At 40.5% G+C, this 26,046-nt stretch overlaps 1 protein-coding gene across 1 annotated transcript in view; it reads left to right on the forward strand.

Annotated features, from left to right (window-relative positions):
• The window catches only part of gek (serine/threonine-protein kinase gek), a 61,594-nt gene that overhangs the window by 2,878 nt on the left and 32,670 nt on the right, over nucleotides 1–26,046 (forward strand). Inside the window, exons 3-25 of the mRNA XM_069507273.1 lie at nucleotides 3,619–3,798; nucleotides 4,244–4,365; nucleotides 5,222–5,323; nucleotides 6,082–6,186; nucleotides 7,248–7,396; nucleotides 8,066–8,159; nucleotides 9,127–9,183; nucleotides 10,498–10,552; nucleotides 11,856–11,986; nucleotides 12,709–12,795; nucleotides 13,449–13,570; nucleotides 15,142–15,292; nucleotides 16,481–16,595; nucleotides 17,686–17,795; nucleotides 18,971–19,102; nucleotides 20,191–20,304; nucleotides 21,068–21,202; nucleotides 22,627–22,749; nucleotides 23,804–23,917; nucleotides 24,042–24,155; nucleotides 24,489–24,593; nucleotides 24,818–24,920; nucleotides 25,557–25,761. Of these exons, the coding sequence (XP_069363374.1) occupies nucleotides 3,619–3,798; nucleotides 4,244–4,365; nucleotides 5,222–5,323; nucleotides 6,082–6,186; nucleotides 7,248–7,396; nucleotides 8,066–8,159; nucleotides 9,127–9,183; nucleotides 10,498–10,552; nucleotides 11,856–11,986; nucleotides 12,709–12,795; nucleotides 13,449–13,570; nucleotides 15,142–15,292; nucleotides 16,481–16,595; nucleotides 17,686–17,795; nucleotides 18,971–19,102; nucleotides 20,191–20,304; nucleotides 21,068–21,202; nucleotides 22,627–22,749; nucleotides 23,804–23,917; nucleotides 24,042–24,155; nucleotides 24,489–24,593; nucleotides 24,818–24,920; nucleotides 25,557–25,761 (2,725 nt within the window). The remainder of the gene's footprint in view (nucleotides 1–3,618; nucleotides 3,799–4,243; nucleotides 4,366–5,221; nucleotides 5,324–6,081; nucleotides 6,187–7,247; nucleotides 7,397–8,065; nucleotides 8,160–9,126; nucleotides 9,184–10,497; nucleotides 10,553–11,855; nucleotides 11,987–12,708; nucleotides 12,796–13,448; nucleotides 13,571–15,141; nucleotides 15,293–16,480; nucleotides 16,596–17,685; nucleotides 17,796–18,970; nucleotides 19,103–20,190; nucleotides 20,305–21,067; nucleotides 21,203–22,626; nucleotides 22,750–23,803; nucleotides 23,918–24,041; nucleotides 24,156–24,488; nucleotides 24,594–24,817; nucleotides 24,921–25,556; nucleotides 25,762–26,046) is intronic.

Consider the following 26,046-nt stretch of genomic DNA (forward strand, 5'->3'; position numbering starts at 1 on the left):
TTGTTTCTGTGAACGTGCAAGTGCGAATGGACATGTCTGTTAATGTTACATTGATTTGATATGTGTTAGTGCATTACTGTACAGTGCAACCATGCTCTCTTGGCACTTGAATGACATTGACAGGGGGGCGCTGTTGGAGAACAAAGGCTTAGAATCTTCAGTGGTAAATTATTAAACTAGTTGACGATTCAAAAGCACTTGTGAAAGTTTATTTGAATAAAAATCTATTTTAAACAATAACAAAGGGGACACTTGACGGCAACGTTAGTTCCGATTTTTGCCACGCGCCAAGGTAGCCTTGTCGCACTGCTGTAGTTTATATACACACAGAAACACACACACACACACAATATATATTTATTTAGTCACTAAATTCGGCATGCAATATTTTAAAACTTGAGTTTAAATTCTATTCTTATGTTCTTTTTTATTTTTCTAAATATATAAAAGGAAAAGGTGGCTGACTGACTGACTAAATCAATCAATGCACAGCTTAAACTACTAGACGGATCAGGCTGAAATTTGGCATGCAGACAGCTATTATGACGTAGGCTGACGTCGACGTCAGCAGACGTCTGCTGAGAAAGGATTCTTGAAAATTCAACCCCTGATTTTGTTGTGGGCTTTTCTCAGACCTGGGCGCGTTTGGAACCCTCGTACCTTTAGTTTTAAGTTCGCGTAAAAATTATCGCCACTAAATCATCATCTTACAAATAATATTGTAATATTTAAATGTAAATTATTTACATGTAAAGGGCCGAATTGATTTTTTCCATGGATGTAGAGAGTGACATAGGCTAAGTTTTATTCCCGAAAATCAAAGAATTCCCACGGGATGTTGAAAATCTAAATTCACGCGGACGAAGTCGCGGACATCAGCTAGTACTCCATATAAACTTAGTATGCATTGTTTTAACTGTTGAGCACATACCTTATCCTACCCATATTATTAATGCGGAAGTGTGTTCATTTATTAGTTTGTTGGTTTGTCCTTCAATCACGCCGCAACAGATCGACCTGATTTTTTAAATGGATATAGTTAAGGACCTGGAGAATGACATAGGCTACTTTTAATGCAGGAAAATCAAAGAGTTCCCATGTCATTTTAAAAACCTAAATTCACGCGGACGAAGTCGCGGGCATCAGCTAGTGCCTTATTGATAAAAAACTTGTATATTTCTAAATTATATCAAAGTATAAGTCCCGCAAATTGCTATTGCGCTGGAACCATGTCTCAGTCATTAACATCGAAATGACGTCAGATGAAACTTCAGTCTAGTGCTGACGTCACTGAAATGGCGGCCACGCGCATTAGCAATTTGCGGGACTTATATCATCATTAACTGGCAGTAAAGTTAATTACTGAGGCATGGCCTAATTAATTAAAACGTTCACAGCCACTGATTCACAATGTTGCAATGGTGGCCAGTCACAATGTAGCACATTATATTGTTCACATAAGGCCATGGGATATCCTTTTTGTTTTGGTCGCATTGTTTTTTGGTCCATGTTTCCTGTAGATTGTACTAATGTAGCCATTTGGCTTCATGCTGGGTATAATCACAGAACTCTAAATATAGGAATAGAAATCTTCTAAATCTAAATATATATTAAAAGGAAAAGGTAACTGATAGATAGATAGATAGAAATACTTTATTGCACACAAAAATATTACATAACTATTACAAAAAACTAAAACTAAAAATTGTATGCAAAGGCGGCCTTATTGCTCTCAGCAATCTCTACCAGGCAACCTTTGGAGAAAGGAGAAACTAGATGTGTAGGATAGTACTTACACGCAATACAGAAAAATGAAGTAGTATAATATTATATAATATAATTAACTATTTCAGTAATACATACATAACTATCATACATATACATAACTATTATAAATATCAATATATATACAATCCATAATAGAAATACATATTATACCTATGATCGAATAAATTAACTATTATGGCATCGATAAGTATAGTTCTTTAAGACGATTTTTGAATATGGGCAAGGATTTCGAATCCCGGATATTTTTGGGCAGAGCATTCCACAGTTGTACAACATATACTGTAAAAGATTTCCCGTAGAATTTTGTGCAGTTACGTGGGGTTTGGAGTTTGTTATCTGTGGATGAGCGTAAATTCCTGTCGCGATAGGCAGCACCAAGAAAAGTGAAGCGATCTTTAAGGTACGAAGGAGTGTGAAGGAGTGTCAACTGACTGACTGATTGACTGATCTATCGACGCACAGCTCAAAGTACTGGACGGATCGGCCTGAAATTTGGCATTCAGATAACTATTATGACGTAGACATCTGCTAAGTAAGAATTTTTGAAAATTTACCCCCTAACGGCGGTTACGCACTCATCCGATCCTATTCCGTGAAAATACGTTCCTCTTTGTTTTGTATGGGAACTTATGACATAATTATGTCGTAGATAATCGCTGGTATTCTCACGGAGGACGGATAGAACTCGGATGACGGAAGTGCAGTGCGTAATTGCCGTAAGATGGTAAAATTGAGGTTTGAAATTTGTGTAGTCCAGGCAGACGAAGTCGCGGGTATAAGCTAGTTTCTCATAAAAAAATGTCACTGCGCCAGTCTCTGCGTCGTATTGCGCATTGCTGAGGGTCGCAACCACATTGAATTAACCACATAATGGTAGTTTTCTTGAAATAATAATGTGGTGGGTTCCCAGATCCTTCCTCATACGACTCAATTAAGAAATAAAAATTCCAAAAAAGTAAAAACCGACTTCAATAACCACCAACATTAAAAATTAAAAAATAATTTAATTTATTACCCAATATATTATGTATACAAGAGTTATTGTAGTTCTATAGTAATATTTTTTGGAGCCGGTGCCAATTAACCGCCTAAACGGTTAGGCGGTTCTATCTACTCTTCATAGTGTTTTGAGACTCCGCATTGGCACCAACTCCAAATAATATTACTATAGAACTACAATAACTCTTGTATACATAATATATTGGGTAATAAATTAAATCATTTTTTACTTTTTAGTGTTGGTGGTTATTGAAGTCGGTTTTAATTTTTTTTTGAATTTTTTTTATTTCACAAGTTTTAGTGGCCCCATCGTACTAAAATATGATATGCCTCGTTAAAAATCTACTGTTTACTAAGCTGTTACACTGATCACGAGCAATTTACTCTTATCTATTGAGGAGTTCTGTTCTCCATCTCCGAAGATATTCATCAGACCTTCACCAAAGTAAAATAGAACCACCTCTGAAGTATGTCCTACAGAACAAAAAAAGAATTATCAAAATCGGTTCATAATTGACGGAGTAATCGCGTAAACGTAAACATACAAAAAAAAAAACATACAGTCGAATTGAGAACCGCCTCTTTTTTTGAAGTCGGTTAAAAATAGATTTCAACTCTTAAAAAAACTTGTAAAAACCTATTTTACAGTTATTATCAGGATAACCAGGACCAACGGCTTAACATGCTCTCTGAGGTACAAAGGTAATCAAAAGGCCAAAAGAGGTCCTTGGGCCCTTTGGAAAATTCAATCTATAGTTTTCCTTTATTTATGTTTATGTTGTTAATAACTTACATCCCACGGCAAAAGTCTAAAGAAATTCCTTGTTTCAGTTCTAGGTATAAAGCGGTTAAAGCAAATAGAGACCATGTTCGTCTCTCGCCGCCTCCAAGGGCCCAGGACTCAAGGCCTCAGTGTGGAGACGCTGATCGATATGCTGCTGGTGCTGTACGACGAGTGCTGCAACAGCAGTCTGCGGCGGGAGAAGGCGATCGCGGACTTTATACTATACGGTATGTTGAGCTGACTAGCAGTGTTGAGGACTCGGGGCCCAGGACTCGAGGCCTCGTGGTCTATACTCTCGCTATCCTGATGAAATCAGATCATTGTTTACTAAAAAAAGGGTTTTTAGGGTTCCTTACCTCAATAACGAAAAACGAATCCTTATAGGATCACTTATGTTTGTCTGTCGTGTCTGTCAAGAAAAACCTATAGGGTACTCACCGTTGACCTAAAATCACGAAATTTGGCAGGTAAATATGTCTTATAGAATATAGCACAAGTAAAGGAAAAAATCCGAAAACCCCTAATTTGTGGTTACATCACAGAAAAATAATTAAAATGTGTTCACAAACACCGTGGCATGTGGAAGTCCCTACAAGAGACCTATGCCCAGCAGTGGACGTCTATCGGCTGATGATGATTATGATGATGATGACGATCATTGTGGTATTACAGTAAAGCCAGTGGCGACGGCTCTGAAGCGCCTGCGGCTGTCGAGGGACGACTTCGAGCTGGTGAAGGTGATAGGGCGCGGCGCGTTCGGCGAGGTGTGCGTTGTACGGGCTTCGTTTATGCAGGTAACCATTTTTTTGAGTTGTTGGTCTGTCCGTCTGTCGTGTCTGCCATGTAAGAGGAAAAATCCGAAAACCGTGCCTTTGTAGTTACAGCAAATAAAAAAATTAAAATGTGTTCATGTACAACAAATAATTAGTATTTTCAACTTTCGAAGTAAGATTACTAAACCAAGTGGAGTATCATATGAAAGGGCTTTCTTTACCTGTACATTCTAAAACATTTTTTTTTGATTGTTTTTGATTTATAGTACAGAGTTGAAATTTTCAAAGAGTGTACATTTCTGTTGCTGCTATAACAACAAATAAAAAAAACCAAAATGGCCACCATGAAAATGTAAAAAAATTAAGTTTTATTTCTTGCATGATGATACGGAACCCTTCGTGTGCGAGTCCAACTCGCACCCAGTGGCGTGCAGGTCATAGAGGCATAAATGCACTGCTTACCCCAGTTGTAATAGCTCAATTCATATTTTTCATTATGACCTGCCAGTAAACAGGTTCCTACCTAACTAATGCCTACCCTGGCTTCAAACACTGCACGCCACTGCTCGCACCCGAACTTTGTAAAAATCTTTATTTTTAAAAACTTTCTGGGAACTTTGTTTTTTTTTAAATAAAAATGGCGAGCAAACGAGCAGACGGGTCACCTGATGTTAAGTGATTACCGCCGCCCATGAATATTTCCAGTACCTTCCAGAGGAACTCTTCTTCTCTCTTCTTCTTCTCTTCTTTCTTCTCTGATTTTACGGGATATCTCTATGTGACTCTCCTGATGTTTAGAATAGACACTAAACTGCAACCCAAGTGGGGTTGCAGTTTAGTGTCGTCAAAGTATGACCAGTACAAGTGTTTGTTGCAGGGAACTGAGTGTGGTGTGAACAGCACGGGCAGTACCGTGTCAGCCTCGGCCGGGGACAGAGTGTACGCCATGAAGATACTCAACAAGTGGGAGATGTTAAAGGTAAGAGACATACGGTGAAAGGTGCAAGCTATCTCTGTTCCATGAGGATTTTCCCCTCCTACTCGTAGTTTGAGCTGTGCGTTGAATTGATAGATCAGTCAGTCTTTTTTTTATTTAGATACAAGTTAGCCCTGACTGCAATCTTACCTGGTGGTAAGTGACGATGCAGTCTAAGATGAAAGCGGGCTAACCTGGAAGGGTACAGCAGTTTACCGTATAGTAAACCCATGTATGTCCCTTTGGTTTCTACACGGCATCGTACCGGAACTCTAAATGGCTTGGCGGCATGGCTTTGCTGGTAGGGTGGTAACTAGCCACGGCCGAAGCCTCCCACTAGTCAGTTTTTCCTTTTATTATTTTATTATTATTATTTTATTTATTTTATATCTAATTAGAACGGCAGTGCCACTTACACTAACTAGATGATTAATAATAAATTTAAATACAAATAAAGGTACAAGAAAAAAGACATAAAATACAAAACGATAAAAGATCAAAGAATTTTGAATATGTACGCTGAGAACATTGAATGACATATTCATGCAATGCTCTCAGCGTACTTCAGTAACTCCCGAACCAGTATTATAGACCCATCATTAAATGGGTCCCATTGAGCATTATTGTCCAAAAGCGCGTTGAATGATGCTAATGAACGGGGTATAGGTGACATAGATCTAGCAACAGTGCGATGATGTGGGACCACGAAAAGTATATTTATATATATACAGATTACGTAATACCGTAGTCCTTTGTTGCAGCGAGCGGACACGGCGTGTTTCCAGGAGGAGCGCGATGTACTGGTGTTCGGGGACAGAAGGTGGATCACCAACTTGCACTACGCCTTCCAGGATGAACACAATTTGGTGAGCCTTCGCATTTTTACCCCACTACATCATTATCATCATCATCATCAGCCTGTGGACGTCCACTGTTGGACATAGGCCTTCCCTAAAGAGCGCCACCACACCCGGTCCTCAGCCTTCCTCATCCAGCCACTTCCCGCCAGCCTCTTTATATCGTCGGTCCATCGTGCTGGAGGGCGTCCCACACTACGCTTGCTTAAACGCGGTCTCCACTCAAGGACTTTACGGCTCCAACGGCCATCGCCTCTACAACAGGCATGACCTACGGCAAAGCCAAAAGGAAGGGTTATGATTTTGGCAATCTATGTATCTATGTATGTAGTGATGTAATGTATATTCGCATTCGCGGATATTCGCATATTTTTTGCAAATTCCCATTCGCATTCCGCGAAATTAATCAAATTATATTATTAAACAGATTATGCCCGCGATTTCGTCCGCGTGGATTTCTGTTTTTAAAAAATCCCTTGGGAGCTCTTTGATTTTCCGGGATAAAAAGTAGCCTATGTATGCCTTCCCCGGGATGCAAGCTATCTCTGTACCAAATTTCGTCAAAATCGGTTGAACGGATGGGCCGTGAAAGACTAGCAGACAGACAGACACACTTTCGTATTTATAATAATATTATAATAAAATAATAAAATCCCGCAAACTATTTTGCACTTACCTTTGCACAAGTTATCTAAATGATAAAAGAGCGTGGATTTCACCTGCAGCTCGTTCCAGCAACGCACAAGACTGCAAATACTATTTTATACATGGCATAATCTTGTACCTATATCAAATATTTGAAAAGAGCAACCGCCGAGTTTCTTGCTGGTTCTTCTCGGTAGGAAAGGCATTCCGAACCAGTGGTAGATGCATCCGACTATTCGAAAGTACTTGTAAAAGTTTATTCGAATAAAAAAGATTTTTATTTTATTTATTAGTATGGATTAAATTATATAACGTTTTGTCGGTCTCAACGACCGAGACAGTGCTCTGCAAATCTACTATCTCCTTCTAAAGGTCGATGTACATTACTTTCGGCTGCGTACTGTAATGTGTTCTTGATCTTGCAGTATCTGGTAATGGACTACTACTGTGGCGGGGATTTGCTCACATTACTGTCGAAGTTTGAAGACCGCCTGCCCGAGGACATGGCGCGATTTTACATCGCTGAGATGGTTCTAGCAGTGCATAGCGTCCACGAATTACGATATGTGCACCGGTAAGACTATTTGAGCGTTTGTGCACTCATCCGTATATTCGGTTCGTTTTTTATGTAAGCAAAAAAAAACGGCGATCCGTTTTTTTCCTACATAAAACACGAAAATGAACCGAATACGGATGAGTGCACAAACGCCCTTTCTCTCTCTCTGTCTCTATCTTTCCTTCTCTATGTATATCTCTTTCTCTTTATATATCTCTTCCTGTATGTATGTGTCTCTCTCTTTCTATATATACATCTCTCTCTCTCTATATTCAAATTCAACACTACACAAAAATTATTTTTTCATCTCACTCGCTCAGAAAGAATCCTTTTGCCCTTTGAAATCAGAGTGGAAAGTAGTATTTTTTTATAATTTTTTTAGTGTTTTACTTACACTTCAAGGAAATTACTAAATAATTTTAAATACATATCAAAAATTGCGTAACCGGCAGGAATCGAACCTGCATCTTCTTCTTCTTCTGAATTTTTGATATGTATTTAAAATTATTTGGAAAGTGGTTACTTTGCTCGCTTGCGCTCGAGCCTTTGAATTCCTCTCTACGCTCAGGATTCTATTTTTGACTTACCCTTTAGAATCCTTAGCTGGCTCGGAATTCAATACAAACTCTCGCGACAAAATAACAACTTTGCAGCCTTGCATTACAAATAACTATTATTTGTTTACAGGGACATAAAGCCAGACAACGTGCTCCTGGACGCCAGCGGACATATTCGGTTAGCAGATTTTGGCTCGTGCTTACGATTAGGTGACGATGGAAAAGTAAGTCACATTCTGAAAAAATATGGGCGCGTTTCCATTCATTTAGATAAAAATAGCGAGCAGACGGGTCACCTGATGTTAAGTGATTAACATCCCCTATTATAAATGCGAAAGTGAGTTTGTTCGTTGGTTTGTTTGATCACTTCGCAACTGAGCAACATATCGACGTGATTTTTTGCATGGGTATAGTTTAAGACCTGGAAAGTGACATAGGCTACTTTTTATCCCGGAAAATCAAAGAGTTCCCACGGGATTTTTAACAACCTAAATGCACGCGTACAAAGTTGCGGGCATCAGCTAATCTAAATATACACGCTGAAATTTTGATGGTTGTTTTCCTGAAGCGAAGTGATTTTGTCGTGGTATTACAATCGATTTATAAATATTAAAAAATATTAGAGTCAAAAATGTCAAATTCACAATCGAGAAAAACAAAAAATCGATTGAGACCTCGAACCAATAGTGATACCGCGTGCGTGCAGGCTAGTTTATGTCGTATCACTACGCGCGAGAGCTTATTCTGCTCTAAACTTTTTTACTTTATTGGCAGCGCGGTTCGAGTGGATGTACCTACCTGCTATTCACTTTACTTCTAGGGCGTTACTATTGTTTCTCACACTTTCAAGTTGTCGTTTTTTTTTAATTATTTCAAAACAAAAACATTTTTATTTTTTAAGTTTAACTCAAAATTTCGATAGTACTACTGAGGGCAAATCGTTCTGCCGCGGGAAGACAACCACTAAAATTTCACCGTGTATAAAAGGAAAAGGTGACTGACTGACTGACTGATCTATTAACGCACAGCTCAAACTACTGGACGAATCGAACTGAAATTTGGCATGCAGATAGCTATTATGACGTAGGCATCCGCTAAGAAAGTACTTTTGAAAAGGGTTTGAAATTTGTGTAGTCTACGCGAACGAAGTCGCGAGCCTAAGCTAGTATATAATATTGTTGTTTATTGCAGGTACAAAGTAATGTAGCGGTTGGCACGCCGGATTACATATCGCCTGAAATTTTAAGGGTAAGCTTTTTATTTGCCAAATTAGGTTTATTAAAGATATGAATTGTTATTATTTAAGTTATTCTATAAGCTGTGATAGCCTAGTGGTTAAGACTTCCGCCGTCTAATCGGAGGTCGGGGGTTCGATCCCGGGCACGCACCTGTAACTTTTAGGAGTTATGTGCGTTTTAAAGTAATTAAATATCACTTGCTTTAACGGTGAAGGAAAACATCGTGAGGAAACCTGCATACCTGAGAGTTCTCCATAATGTTCTCAAAGATGTGTGAAGTCTACCAATCCCCACATGGCAAACGTGGTAGACTATGCCCAAATCCCTTCTCACTCTGAGAGGAGACCCATGCTCTGTAGTGAGCCGGCGATGAGTTGATCATGATGACGCTTCTCATGGGCTTCATAAGAAAGCTCAGAGTCACTCAGCGGGCGATGGAGAGAGCTATGTGCGGAGTTTCTCTACGTGATCAAATCAGATATGAGGAGATCCGAGAGATCCAAAGAAACCGACAAAGTTCAACGGGTTGTGAAGCTGAAGTGGCAATGGGCAAGGCACATAGTTCGTAAAACCGTTCGACGTTGGGGTCCCAAGGTGCTAGAATCGCGACCTCGGACCGGAAGACGCAACGTTGGAAGACTCCATACTATAAGTACGCGACAGGTCGAGATGGCAATCGGGGGGACACGCGCACGTCACCCGTGTTATGTCAACCTGTCGCGTACAATGGCTGGACAGACGACATCAAGCGAGTCGCAGGAAACCGCTGGGCCGTGGCGTGTGGAAGTCTACAAGATACCTTTGCCCAGCTGTGGACGTCTATCGATTGATGATGACGATGATGAACTAATTGGGTGTTTGACTACATCAAAAATAAATTATTTCTCAGTGTTAATTTTTATTTTTATTTTATTTTATTTAATATTTTATTTTAATTAGCCATATTAAATGACTAATATTCCCCTTTCCTCTCCAATTAAGCGTGTCAGGCTTGTGCTAGGAGTAGGTACTACAATAGTGCAACGGGCGGGATTTGAACCGTCGACTTTTCGGTTTTCAGTCCACTCCTATACCGGTTGAGCTATTGAGGCTCAAATCAAATTAAATAGAAGGTCTTCCAAAATACGTATAATTCAAGTCCTTTGTTAGTTTTAAATGTAATAATCATTTTAAATTATCGATTAAACTAAAAAGTACGTCATTATGATGTGACGTCACATTCCAGTATCTCATAGAATATCGCATACTAAGTGCGCGTTTTGACGTTTGATAAAAAGTTACTGATTTGACTAGTTGTCAAATACCGAATTGTTGTTGGTTTCAGGCGATGGAAGACGGTCAGGGGCGATACGGACCTGAATGTGATTGGTGGTCGCTTGGTAAGTAGCCAATTTGTAGTTTTTAGGGGTCTGTCTGTATCACGGGTGCTACTAATATCCGCATCCGCATCAATTAATGCGGAGCTTTTACTGATGCGGATTCATATTTGCAACAAGTAATGACGTGCAAAGAAAGTGGGCGGGGCTAGAGTGGCACGTGCCTCGCGCGTGTTTGCTAGTTGATATCTCCGTTCGCTAGCTGACCAATAGAATAGCGTACGATGGTACCCAACGGGTGCTACTGAATGTACTGATATTCCCATCCGCATCCGCAAATGCGGAACACTCGTATTAATACAGACATCCGCATCCGCATTCGCGGATGTGAACTTCTAATAATCCTCATCCCCGGATGTCAAAATATTGGCATCCACAACAAGCCTGGTCTGTTCCAATGCAAAAACAGGATCATTTGTGTGTCGGCTTGTCTGTCACAGCCACATTTTTAACACATAATATGTGTTTCAGTGGTACAAACACGGATTTTGAACGTAGAGGCATTCCGAACCAGTGGTACTAGATGCATCTGAAGATTCAAAATCAAAAATATTTGTAAAAGTTTAATTGAAGAAAAAATATTTTTATTTTATTTTAAAGAAATGCATTTTTAATATGAGGGTCTCTTTTAGGGGCGAATTAGAAAATTAAAAGTAAAAGTTTGTAAAAGTTTATGATATATTGCAAATAAAACATCTGACTGACGCTAGAGGTCAACGAACGTTGCGTAAGTAGGCCACTCGGAGTCAATGCCATGTCGAAGTCGGGGCATTGACCCGAGTTTTGCATGTTATATATTGCGGGTTTGAAAAATACTAAATCACTAAAACTACAAAATGAGGCAAATGGTTATTGGCATTGGATTGTGTTTAGGTAATTGTTATAACAATGGCACTGATTCTGAGCACAACCTAATTTTAGAGTATTCGCATGCTCTTCTTACTAATATAATATGAAAAGGACAGACACAGTTTGACAGTTCTAAATTTAATTTTTAGATGTTAATATCCGTGATTTTCACACGCAGTCGCGAACCTACTGTTTAAATTTGTGCACTAAAATTTAGAGTCTTTAGAGTTCCGTTCCTTTTTTAGCATTGTTAAAAAGAAAAGGATGCAGATATTCTTAGAGAAAGACAAAGGAATCGGTGCCATTAACGCTAAGTTTTGTCCAGCGTTCTAGTTACACCTGTATATCATGTGGCATATCGTATGGAAGAGCTTTCAAAAGGCTGGAAAAAGTGTTGAAAAATGATTTTTTAAATTCTACAGGTAATTTTTTAACGAATCTCTGTAATTGTTCAAAGGTGTGTGTATGTACGAGATGCTATTCGGCGAAACTCCGTTCTACGCGGAGTCTTTGGTGGAAACATACGGGAAGATAATGAACCACGCGAGGTCCTTCCACTGCCCGCCGCCGGACGAACATGCCGCTCAGGTAAGGTACTTATTTGTAGGGTTCCGTACCTCAAGAGGAAAAAGAAATCCTTATGGGATCACTTCGTTGTCCATCTGTCTGTCTGTCAGCGGGCTGTATCTTGTGAAGCGTAATAGGTAGAGTTGCGACTGTCTGACTACCTCCCTGGCGCAGTGGTAAACGCTGTGGTCTCATAAGTGGAAGGTTCTAAGGAGGTTCAGAGTTTGATTCTTGGCAGGGGCAATTTGGGAATTAAAGGTAAATACGAGATGCTATTCGGCGAAACTCCGTTCTACGCGGAGTCTTTGGTGGAAACATACGGGAAGATAATGAACCACGCGAGGTCCTTCCACTGCCCGCCGCCGGACGAACATGCCGCTCAGGTAAGTTACTCATTTGTAGGGTCCCGTATCCCAAAAGGAAAAAGTCCATTACACCCTCCTTTTTTCTACAACCGCACCGCACGTCACCGCAATCAATTCCACCCTCACCACCTGGGTTTCTGGAGCACTTCGACCACCCGTTGTGCCAGATCCTGTTTTCCACGCACATGCGTGCGTGTGCATTGTGCAAAGTGTTTCTTCATCATCATCAACCGATAGACGTTCACTGCTGGACATAGGTCTCTTGTAGGGACTTCCACACGCCACGGTCTTGCGCCGCCTGAATCCAGCGGCTCCCTGCGACTCGACTGATGTCGTCCGTCCAATAAAGTGTTTTGGTGACAGTTAATATGTTTACAGGTGTCAGAGGAAGCCAAAGACCTCATCCGAAGGTTGATATGCGCGTCAGAAACCAGATTAGGCAGAAATGGACTTCAGGACTTCAAGGTGATGATTTCCGCTTTTCATTATCTTCTATAATATAAAAATGAATCACTAAATGTGTTGCTTATCGCAAATCTCGAGAACAGCTGAACCGATTTCGCTAATTCTTTTTTTATAATATTCCTTGAAGTACGAGGATGGTTCTTGCAGAGAGAAAAATTTAAAAAAATTGAATCGACTGTTAGGCGGAACGAAGTTCGCCAGGGCAGCTAGTTGCATTTATATATATTCCTGGAGCGTAGGCTAGGACGCGGACGGGCCGGTTTATGATTGAATAGGGGGTGACGTCATCATCATGATCAACCCATCACCGACTCACTACAGAGTACAGGTCTCCTCTCAGAGTGAGAAGGGTTTTGGCCATAGTCTACCACGCTGGCCAAGTGCGGATTGGCAGACTTCACACACCTTTGAGAACATTATGAAGAACTCTCAGGCATGCAGGTTTCCTCACGATGTTTTCCTTCACCGTTAAAGCAAGTGATATTTAATTAATTAAAACGCACATAACTCCGAAAATTTAGAGGTCCCGGGCACGCACCTCTAAATTTTCGGAGCCCCGACCTCCGATTGGTAGGCGGACGTCCTAACCACTGGGCTACCACAGCAGCAGTGGGTGACGTAAAACAGTTAAAAAATTGCATTGTCTATTACAGAGTCACGCATGGTTTGCGGGCTTGGACTGGGACAGCGTGCGGGAGATGCAAGCGCCCTTCGTGCCCGATGTGTCGAGTCCCACCGACACTTCTAACTTCGATGTCGACGACACTGACATACGGTAATTTACACTGCGACAAGCTCAGAACAAGGACTGTTAGAAGTAGCGTAATTTAGAAGCAATGTTGACACCGGAGAACCAAATCTGAGCACAACACAAATATCTTCACTGTCTTGTCGATGAATTCTTGACCAATATTGCGTTTTTAAGCTGTATTTGCACAATAATTATTGTAATTATTAATCCACTATCCTGTTGTACGAGATGTATGGCCGAGAATTTATGCTGGTGTTCTACAATATAACTCAGCACTATTCACTCCGAAAGCCACAAAAAATCCAGGAGTCGCGGGAATGATGTACGTGGCGATGAACTTCTGCGTCCAGGTATTGTTCTCTTCCCAAATGTCGTTGATTCATTTAGGTGATCAAGGACCATATAGTGGAGCCAAGTGCCCTGCACGTATTGTTGAGGGATTTCTCGGCGTCCAAAATAATAATGCACTGTATTACACGTTATAAGTATTTTATTAGTAAAGAGAACAACTATTAATTAACTAAGACACAGATTCGTCTGACGTGTTCACTTTTCGTTGTGTTAGTGAAAGTCCGTTGGTCCGTCCGCGGTCGCGTTATACCTCCGCGGACGTTCGCGCCGCGCGACCTTCTTCACGCGACCGTATTATTCTGATGGCCGCGGCAAATCCTGAACATCTACTGTGACATTTACTGTTAGAGCGAGATAGCTAAATGTGTTAAAAGTATGCTCTTAAAAAAAGGATATTATTATACAGTCGCAGACTATGTAAAATAAAAAAGCTTGGATTTGACTCGCTCCAGCAATGCACGGGGCTGCAATGGCTTGTATAGTACGGTATAATAACATTGTAAATTGAAAAATTCTGTCTGTCAAGAAACCTACAGGGTACTTCCCGTTAACCTAGAATCATGAAATTTGGCAGGTAGGTAGATCTTATAGCTGACATTTGGGGAAAAATCTGAAAACCGTGAATTTAGGGTTAGATCACACAAAAAAAATTAAATTGTGGTCATGAACTAATAATTAGTATTTTCAACTTTTGAAGTGAGTGACTATATCAAGTGGGGTATCATATGAAAGGTCTTCACCTGTACATTCTAAAACAGATTGTTATTTATTTTTATGCATCATAGTTTTTGAATTATCGTGCAAAATGTCGAAAAAATACGACTGTAGTACGCAACCCTCATTGCGCGAGCCTGACTCGCACTTGGCCGGTTTTTTTTACATAATCGAACGAAATCAAATATTATATCGAATCGAATAATATAATCGATAATTAATGAAGTCGCGGGCATCAGCTAGTCACGCAATAAATGAACATTGAGTCTTAGTGCTAAAAATTTTTTACGAGACATTTCACCGCGATTAATATCCTCAACTGGTGACAGAAGGGCTGGCTCATTTTTTGCGCAACGGATCAGCCTGGCTGTCTAGCGCGGAAATGCAGCCAGTATTCTTGGCACCATTCCACGCGGTCATGATTTATATAGTAATTAGATAAGGCTAGCTTTAAGTTTTATTGTATTAAAAAAAAAAAAAGTTAAAAAAAAAAAATTAATAAATCTTGAAATATTAAATCTTCCTCGCAGGTTGTCGGAAGCAGTACCGCCGCCGCGGGCTTCGGCGGCTTTTTCTGGCTTACATCTGCCTTTTGTTGGGTTCACCTTCACCGGCGGCTCACGGCTCTGCGATTTGGGCGCCCCCACTCCACTCAGTCCCGCTAAGAATGCTACTAAACAGGTGCGTTTAATAAATAAATCTAAATATATAAAAGGAAAATGTGACTGACTGACTGACTGATTGATCTATCAACGCACAGCTCAACTACTGGACGGATCGGGCTGAAATTTGGCATGCAGATAGCTATCATGATGTAGGTATCCGTTAAGAAAGGATTTTTGAAAATTCAATCCCTAAGGGAGTGAAATAGGTGTTTGAAATTTGCGTAGTCTACGCGGACGAAGTCGCGAGCATAAGCTAGCTTATAATAGAATTCCTAACCACATAATAATTTAATGCTTTTGGCGTCGTGTTTGTACTCTTTTTAATAAAAACATTGTTTTTCGTAGTAGACATAATAGCTTACTCCAAATATTGTTATAATTAGTTAGTTTAGTAAGTATTTGTGTGTTATAGCTCAAATATAATGCACATTATAATGTTATGATTTAGCGATAAAGTAATATAAATTAGGATCTAATTGTCTGTACGCTACGTATGTAGTTGTAGGTATATGTTTATAAAGGTATTTAGCCTGTTCAAACATATTTAATAATGTTGTTAGCAATAAGTTATCTTGAAAAACTGTTGCATAACTTTGTTGTAATTATTATAAAAATACATGACATTTAAAAATCAAAATCAATCCTGACCACATCAAAACAATCGAGAATGATATAACGTTCATAGATGCATTTAAAAAAATCCTAATTGCATAAGCCTACTACAAAATAAATGACTATCTACTTGATAATTAATAAGCGCCGTCTCCCTTGGGGCACAGCAATATTATAGCAATATTGTAATTATAAAAATTGTTCAATAAATTATGTGATCAATATTGGAATGTATGAATAAATAAATGAAATGAAATAAATAATCCATACTAGGCCATACTAATATTATAAATGCGAAAGTGTGTCTGTCTGTCCGTCCGTTTGTCCGTCCGTCTGTCTGCTAGCCTAACACGGCCCATCTGTTCTACCAATTTTGACGAAACTTGGTTCAGCGATAGCTTGCATCCCAGGGAAGGACATAGGCTACTTTTTATCCCGGAAAATCAAAGAGTGCCCACGGGATTTTTAAAAACCTAAATCCACGCGGATGAAGTCGCGGGCAAAATAAACAAACTCACTCCAGTATTGGTGTCCATTACAGGTGCACTTACGAAATAGAAAGAATTTTCTAAATGTTTGAGATCATTTGTAGGCGCCTTCAAACGCGAGCGACCGAGCGGCGCTCAAAGCGCTGGAACGAGAGAATGCTCTTCTCGCACAAACGATCGCCGATCTGCGCGCGGGCGATGCGGCCGAACCCACCACAGGTGATTTAAAAAAAAACTGTAATTCAGCCAAAAGCTACATAAAATAAAAAATAAAATAAAAATCTTTTTATTCAAATAAACTTTTACAAGTACTTTCGAATAGTCGGATGCATCTACCACTGGTTCAGAATGCCTTTATTACCGAGAAGAACCAGCAAGAAACTCGGCGGTTGCTCTTTTCAAATATTTGATATAGGTACAAAGATTATGCCATGTGTAAAATAGTATTTGCAGTCTTGTGCGTTGCTGGAACGAGCTGCAGGTCAAATCCACGCTCGCACGCACGCATATTTTTTTTCCTTGTTATTATCTGCAATCAGTCGGGGGACTATAAGCAGATTTTTTGTGCTGAATTTGGTATTGAGAAACGAGGCAGCCATTGGCCATTGCTCCCACGTCCATCGGATATCGAGCACACCAGCTCGTTTTAGTCTTTTTACTCTTGAGGCAGCTAGAAGTGAGTTGGCAAGTGGGTTTGGATGATTGGCAAGGCGAACTTTGTGTTTTTTGGAGTACTTGTTTATTTCCTCGGAAATAGTTGGCATATCCAGGTACTGGTGCAATTCATCGTTGCGTGTAAACCAGGGCGCACTAGTTATTGTCCTTAGTATGTTGTTTTGAACCCTTTGAATCCACATGATATTGGTCTTACAGCTTGTGTCCCACAATAAAAACTACATATGAAAGAAAAAATACAAACAGAGAATCATAGTCCCCGGGAACCAAGGAGCATAAACTTTAGTTGGCTCCTTGGTTCCCGTGGTTTATTAAACAAAGATACGCGGGCAAAGGCCAGCAAAGGCCTCCTGGCCTTTGCCCGCGTTTGGGATGACCTCTGAATTATTAGAGCTAGATAAGCAATAATATAAAAATAATAAAAAATAAAAAAAGGTATTAATAATGGAAAAAATAAATAAAAAAAAACGTAAAAAGAAAAAAGAAAGATAATAAAAAAAATATGTACCTATATAATATACAAAATATATCAAACAAAAAAAATAGAGGTAGGCTTATTATTATTATTATACTGGCCAGCATCCCTATTAGTTTGATAATCTTTGGCACCAAATAAAATTTTATTGGTTTTTAGAAGAGTCAGCACAACTCAAAGAAGAAATATTGGCACTGACGATGAGAAACAGCGAGTTGGAGACTCAAGTGAGGAGGTTCGAACAAGTCCACGCTACTATTGGCTCACAGGTAAGCTATACGATAACAGGTAACACACAGGTAAGTGACATTACATGATTGCGCTCACAGGTAAGTTAGTAGAATGACAGCTACAATGTCTCGATCCTAAATCACCTCTGATTGATTGACGCTCGCTCACTATTGGCTACAGTGCATTGTTGCAACAAGATTCGCACAAATTCAGCCAATCACAACAATTGCGATTGGAATAATGATTGATACTGGTTCTCCTACGGATCTCCTCATTTCTAATCTCCAAGCATGGCTCTCTCTATCGCCCGCTGAGTGACTCTCAGCTTTATTATGCTACGGGTTGCAAAGCTGAAGTAGCAATGGGCAGGGCACATAGATCAAATAACCGATAGACGTTGGGGTCCCAAGTGCGCCATGCATGCACAAATGCAAGCGAGATAGACGAAAGACTGAGCGAGATGGGCAATGCGATGACGAACGAGTCATATATTATACTAGCTTATTCCCGCGACTTCGTCCGCGTGGACTACATAAATTTCAAACCCCTATTTCACCCCCTTAGGGGTAAAATTTTCATAAATCCTTTCTTAGCGGATGCCTACGTCATAATTGCTATCTGCATGCCAAATTTCAGCCCGATCCGTCCAGCATTATGGGCAGTGCGTTGATAGATCAGTCAGTCAGTCAGTCAGTTAGTCAGTCATTCAGTCAGTCATTCGGTCACCTTTTCCTTTTATATATTTAGATATCGTGTGATGCTTGCTGTTTTAAACACAGCACAGCCGTACAAAGCGCAGCGCAGCAGGATTTGTTTGTATCTTCATTGTAATCTAAGAGCAGCGATAGAGCATAGCGCAGCACAGCACAGCATAGCTCAGTGTTGATTCACCATCATCATCATGATCAACTCATCGCCGGCTCACTACGGAGAACGGGTCTCTTCTCAGAGTGAGAAATGTTTGCTATAGTCTACCACGCAGGCCAGTGCTAAAAACCCATGTATGCAGGTTTCCTCACGATGTTTTCCTTCACAGTTCAAGCAAGTGATATTTAATTACTTAAAACGCACACAACTCCGGAAAGTTAGAAATGCGTGGACGGGATTTAACCCCGGACCTCCGATTAGGAGGCGGACATTCTAACCACTAGGCTATTAAAAAAAGGCTGTGACGCAGTGTTGTTTGGTTAGCCTAAAAGTTTTTTTTTTACAGGAACTATCATCGTCACCGCAAGAGTTAGCGACGCGTCTGAAAGAACTAGAAGTTCTTGTGAATGCCTTGAACTTGGAGAAGGAAGAATTGCTCAAAGACAAGGCGGACACCGTTGAGAAGTTGAGGTTACAGGTAAGTTTCAATAACAAGTGTACAAAGTGTTATTGTGTGTATGTTGTGTTAATAATAAAGCTCCACTTTTTAACATCATCATCATCAACTGATAGACGTACACTGCTGGACATAGGTCTCTTGTAGGGACTTCCACACGCCACGGTTTTGCGCTGCCTGAATTCAGCGGCTCCTTGCGATTCGTCTGATGTCGTCCGTCCATCTAGTGGGAGATCTTCCAACGCTGCGCTTTCCGGTGCGAGGTTGCCATTCTAGCACCTTGGGACCCGAACGTCTATCGGTTTTATGAAATTTTTACATGTATTGTTTATTATAAAGTAACTCATTGAACTTTCATCTGTAAGATAGCTAGATCTCTAAATAATTAAACATTCGGCCATTTCCATGCAACCTTGACATTTTGAAATCCGTCAATAATAATTGTAGAATAACCACGACTTCCAGTACGCGGCAGAAAGTAATGTACATCAGCCTTTAGAATGAGATTCGGCTTTGTAGAGCGTTCTCTGTCATTTATACCTAACCTATATGACGTTTTATCGTTCTCAACGACAGAAACAACCCTCGACAAATCTGCTATCTCCTTCTAAAAGTCGATGTTACTTTCGGCCGCGTACTGTAACGTAAGTTGTCTAACACAGTGTTTAAAGTTTCTGGAACAAATAGCGTTTAAACTATCGTGAGTGATATCCATTTATAAATAAATACTGGTTAGACTCACATGATAGCCGAGCTTACTTTGACTTATCAGTTACTAGATGATATCCGCGACTTCGTCCGCATGGACTTAGTTTTTTTAAATCTCTTAGATTTTCCGGGACAAAAATTCGGGATTCCCGGGCCTATGTCATTCTCCAGATCTTTATCTATACACATGCAAAAATCACGTCAATCCGTTGCACTGTTGCGACGTGATTGAAGGACAAACCAACAAACACTTTCGCATTTATAATAAGGGTACTTACTGATCACGTGAATCCAGCCAGTATTTAGTTATATTCATAACGTATTGAATAGCTTTTTTCCTAATCTGTGCGTAACTAATGACTAACATTTCCATTTACCCTCCATTTTGTCGTTTGCGCTAGGACAAAGAGCTAAAGGACGCAGTGTCGCAGCGCAAACTCGCGATGACGGAATATAACGAGGTTACCGACAAACTGTCCGAGCTGAGGCAGCAGAAACAGAAGCTGTCCCGACAGGTGGGTACTACTAATGTTATAATAACAACGTGAAAGTGAAAAAAGAGACAGTGAAAGTGAAAAGTGAAAGTGAAAGTGAAAAAAGTAATCTTGCTTATTGATCAATGATCACGCGCAAATTAGAGAGAATGTGCAGCGTGCGCTGCTTATTGGACGCAGTGTCTCAGCGCAAACTCGCGATGACGGAATCTGTCACTGACAAACTGTCCGAACTGAAGCAGCAGAAACAGAAGCTGTCCCGTACTACTGAAATTATAGTAACAAAGTTAAAGTGAAAGTGAAAGATGAAAGGGGAAAAAAAGTAAACAGAGAAAAAAGATCTGAAGAAAAGATGTGAAGTGATGAGAGACTTGTACTGTCTCTAGCTCACTGATAAGGGCAAATTAAAGAGAATATACAGCATACTGCATATGCTTTTTGCGAATTAGGTGCATATTTGGACGTCCGATAAGATACGTCGCTTCAGTAAAATATATTTTGCAAAAACATTAAATAACTTATGAACTGTTGAATTTCAAATAGCTCAAAAAACAAATAATATGTATCTTTGAAGTCTTATCAAACAGTTTGGTTAAACAATTTTAAACTTTATACCCTTATTTGAAAGGCGTAAATCAACGAAACCAAAATTTGTACTTGAAACTTTTTGTCATATTATTAAATTCACGAATTACTTAGAAAAGAGAAATACGTAACCGTTTAAATTATGTATTGTAAAAAGTACCTTATTCGGATAGTTTTAAAGTATAAATCGCTCAAACAGGTCCGTGACAAAGAAGAGGAGTTAGAAGTGGCGATGGCGAAAATCGACGGCTTGCGACAAGACATTCGTCGCGCGGAGAAATCGCGCCGCGACTTGGAAGCCAGGCTCGACACTGCCATCTCTGAAGGAGCTAAGGTATGCTTTTGGCTGATTCTTTAATACCCTTATATACCTTATAATAAGGTATATAAGGGTACCTAGGGTAGGCTTATATACCTTATATTATAAGGTTATATAAGGTTTTATAATACCCTTTTGACAATACCCCAGTGGCCCTACCGCGGTTGCTTGACAGCTACAATGTCACGATCGCAATCATCTCTGATTGGTTGACGCTCGCTCACTATTGGCCATAATGCATTGTTGCAACAAGAATCGCACAAATTCAGCCAATCAGAACAATTGAGATTGTAATAATGATTGATGCAGGTTTTAGACAATCGCCCTACTGTTCACAACGACGAGTCCACCGCCTACAGTACGGGGGCCCTGGACCCAACACACGACCGAGACCTCGAGGCCCTGAGCCAAGAAGGCAGGCCTTAGCCGACAACGGCTTAAAGGACGTTACCACAGCGTTGAAATATACAGTCCAATAACAAAGCAACGGTGGGGTGGGTTGCGGAGTGCGGGCGGCGCGGCACACAGATTCGCGTAGTCTGTGTGATTGATGGACGAGGGTTTACGTGAGCGTGGTTTTAAATATTTTAAGTGTCGTTTAGTAAGTTATATCATAAAATGGTGCATTACTGTTCTGTCTACGGATGCTATGCGAATTCTAAACAGAACAAGCGTCTAAAATTTCACCGATTTCCCCGCGATTTTAATCCCAATTTTGTGACAACCCTTGCATATTTGCGTAGGAACACGTATATATACCTACACGAGCGGCGGCATCGCTCGACTTCAAAGGCGTCGAACAACTGGTAGTATTTCGTTAAACTGTGACGTTACCGGGGAAGCGTTCTTCCCCGCGCCACACCCGGGCAAGGAGGCCATACCCCCGTCTCGACCTAGGTCAAACGGAGAAGACTCCGCTGAAAGTATTAAAACAATAATACTTGCAGCGGATATGGATAAATTCATCATCATCATCATGATTAACCCATCGCCGGCTCACTACAGAGCACGGGTCTCCTCTCAGAGTGAGAAGGGTTTTGGCCATAGTCTACCACGCTGACCAAGTGCGGATTGGCAGACTTCACACACCTTTGTGAACATTATGGAGAACTCTCAGGCGTGCAAGTTTCCTCACGATGTTTTCCTTCACCGTTAAAGCAAGTGATATTTTTATTTAAGAATTGTTGTGTACACATATTAAGGGTTACCGCTTAGATCTTAATCTATTGTTTTTTATTTTTATTTGGACCATTTATAGCTGAAACCTGTTTTGTGTGCCTTTATAATAAAATAAATAAATAAATTACTTAAAAACGCACATAACTCCGAAAAGTTAGAGGTGCGTGCCCGGGATCGAACCCCCGAACGCCCTAACCACTAGGTTACCATAGCTTCAGTCTGGATAAATTCAATGTATTAAATGTTTATATATTGTGTAGGAGCGCAAGTTACGCGAGGAAAGCATGAGGCTGCAGCGAGTGGAAGCTGTAGAAGCGGCTGGAGGAGCAGGATCCACGGCTGCTGATGTGGCTAAGCTGCAGGCAGATATTGAAGCGCTAGAGGTAAGGGAGAATTTACTCCCAACGAGCTGATGCTTGCGACTACGTACGTGTGGGTTTAGGTTTTTAAAAATCCCGTGGAAACTAATTTCCCGGGATAAAAAGTAGCCTATATCACTCTCCAGTTCTTTCACTATACCCATGCAAAAAATCACGTCGATCCGTTGCCACGTGATTGAAGGACAAACAAAACCACTTTCGCATTTATAATATGGGTAGTGATTGAAATAGCGTAACCATACGATGTGTCTAATGCATTCTAATATGACCTTATTTTGCAAGACATAAGGTGCATAATTACGTGTCTCTCTTTATATTGTGCCTTTACTCTGTACAGCTGTAGCCGGCAGGAAATACATATTGTACACCTTTAGAAAGATTTCGGCTTCGTAGAGAGTTTCTTTTTTCATTTATTAGGTTTACCAACAGCTTTATTGGCTACATCAAATACAATCTTAAAAATACAAAGTTCTTTGACAAAATTCTTTAAAAAAAAAAGGAATTATTGTTGGTGTTTTCTCTGTCAGAGTTGTCTCCGTCACTAATACCTATGTGACGTTTTATCGGTCTCAACGACAGGGACAACGCTTTTCAAAACCGGTATCTCTTTGTTAAGGTCGATGTACAATTTCCTGCCGGGTACTGTCTGTCTGTAATTGTCTACCAATCCGCACATAGTCAGCGTGGTAGACTATAGCCAAAACCCTTCTCACTCTGAGAGGAGACCCGTGCTCTGTAGTAAGCCGGCGATGGGTTGATCATGATGATAATGATGACTGTAATTGTCTAAAAGCGGAATCAAACTATCGGACGTAACGTGAGCCGTGGCTGACAGCCGTGACAGATAGGTGTGCATAATCGTTTGGGACGCGGCTTGCGGAGTCATCCGAGCGTTTTCGGCTGACAAAAACATCCAGTTTATTACATAGTATTTATTATATCGGACATCTAAGCGCTCAAGGATGGCCCAAGGTTACGTCCGATAGTTTGTACAGCTCATACATTTTATTGTCCAGATTGGTTAACCGCGTCAGATAATTTAATACCGCCTTTACAGAATCAGTACTCGGAGTCGCTGGCCCAACAACAGGCGCGCTACGCGGCCGAACTGTCTGCGCTCAGAGATCAGTTGCACGAAGGCGACGCGTTACGCTCGCGGCTCAATAGAGAGGTTACTATTAACTTATACTCCAGTAGCTAATGCCCGCGACACACATTTCAAATCCCTATTTGGTAACGATTTGGTTCAGTTTCATACTTATACTTTTTCTTAAACATGATTATAACACTTCTAGTTGCAAACATCAAAGGACAAGCTAGAAAACCGTCGATTGGAGCAACTAAACGACAGTGAAGATAAGCAGATGCTGATCAATGAGAACAGGAAGCTCGCCAAGGATCTTGAGGCTGTGCGTATTATCGCGTTTTGTTGTGGTATCTTATCAGTAATCATCAGTCCTATCACCTGTCTTCGTATTTGATAGCGTTCTGGTTACACTCTGTATTTTGTTATACAAGATGTTAAATAACTAACATATCCGTAACATCTCAGCAAAGCTGTGGTTAATAGAGGTAGACCTAGAGGTAGTGTTTGTAAGGTCGCATTTAGAGTGGTGCGTTCCACTTATAATTTTCATATGATCAATTTACTTTTCTACATGTAGCGTAATTCTTTATTACAGAAACACTCATATACTTTTTTTTGTACAAAACATGTGATTCTTATGTAATAAATTCATCAGATGGCAGAAAACGGTAGGAGATGGCAAGCGGAGAGGAGACAGTTTGAAATGGAGTTAGAGGAGCTACGAGCTAAACGAGATTCGATGCAACATTGGGAGACTCAGGTAAGATATTCTTTAGAAACAATGTGATGATTTGGTTTACTCGGTGTTCCTCAGCACTTAATAGATTCTGACTAAGGCGCGCCCATACACACCTGCAAAATGAAATGACGCTGAAACCCACCACCCCGAGTGCCATCTCGACCTGTCGGGTACTATATTTGACTGATTTCTCGATGTGTTTAATCCTCTTATGTGATTATTATAAAGTTTTGATTGTGTAACAGATAGCAGACATCATCCGATGGGTGTCCGATGAGAAAGAAGCTCGTGGGTATTTGCAAGCTCTCGCCACAAAAATGACTGAGGAATTGGACTATCTGAAGCATGGTATGTTAATTTAGATTGCTATAAAATTAAATGGAAACCTTTTTAATTCATAGACTAGCGCTTGGCGCAATCGGTCTACCAAACCTGCTGACAGGTGATGATGTAGCCGAAGATGGAGCGCGCTTGCCTAGAAGATGCATATTCACTCTTGAGTCCATATTAAAAGTGGAGGGAAAACTGATGCCGGAAGGGCGAAGGACCTTGAAGTTTGTAACCTGTATCTGATACCACAAAATTAGCTGAATTTTCGGTTCATGAATAATTATTTTTGCAATGTTAAGACTTTCAACACTAATTTACATTCGACATCAACACGAATTTCTATTCGAGTTGGAAGTATAATACAATTTGGCCTTGACGCGAAAACTTGACGGATTTCAGACAATTTTTAAAATTCCTATAATACCTACTCCTGTATGTTGTGTTAGTCTAGGTAGACGGCGTCTAGTGTTAGTCTTTACTAACACTAGACGCCGCTTTGTTTCTTTAAACGAAACAAAGCGGCGCTAATAATTCCGTCTCACTCATACACTATGCACAGGTGTAATATATAAGTGAGAGGGAATGATTAACACTGCTATTTCCCATTTGCTTCTTTATCGGTACGAGTTATATTGTTATTTTTTTTTATTGCAGCGAGTGTTACTCGGACATTCGGTCCACCATCTTCCCCGCCGGCGGTAAGCAGTGGAACAGGAGGCTGGAGGGACAGAAGATCGCAGAAAGTGGACAAGATGGAACTCCTCACTCTTCAGAACTCACTCCAGTCTGAAGTGCAAGCCAAGCAGGCTGTAGGTGAAGAACTGAGCAGGACTCGCGCTGAACTACTTGCTAGCCAGAGGTATTTCAGTAGATTGATAGATTTCGGACTTTAAGTGTCGTAAGTGTAATCGATTCGGACACTGCGCATGATATTGCTACCAAGAGTCAACCAATGTTACATGTGTAAGAGCAAAGGGCACATGACGCGTAGGTGCACGCTACGATGAGTTGACGTGCTATAACTGTAACAAGATGGAAAGTACCGCGTGGAATCCGCGTGTACTAGCGGGCGGGCGAAGCGAACGAAGGAAACTATACAAACTACGCGAAATATTCTCCCCCCGATTCTCTAGTCTCTTTCTAA

Source organism: Maniola hyperantus, chromosome 25, assembly GCF_902806685.2.
Source record: "Maniola hyperantus chromosome 25, iAphHyp1.2, whole genome shotgun sequence".
Classification (NCBI taxonomy): Eukaryota; Metazoa; Arthropoda; class Insecta; order Lepidoptera; family Nymphalidae; genus Maniola; species Maniola hyperantus.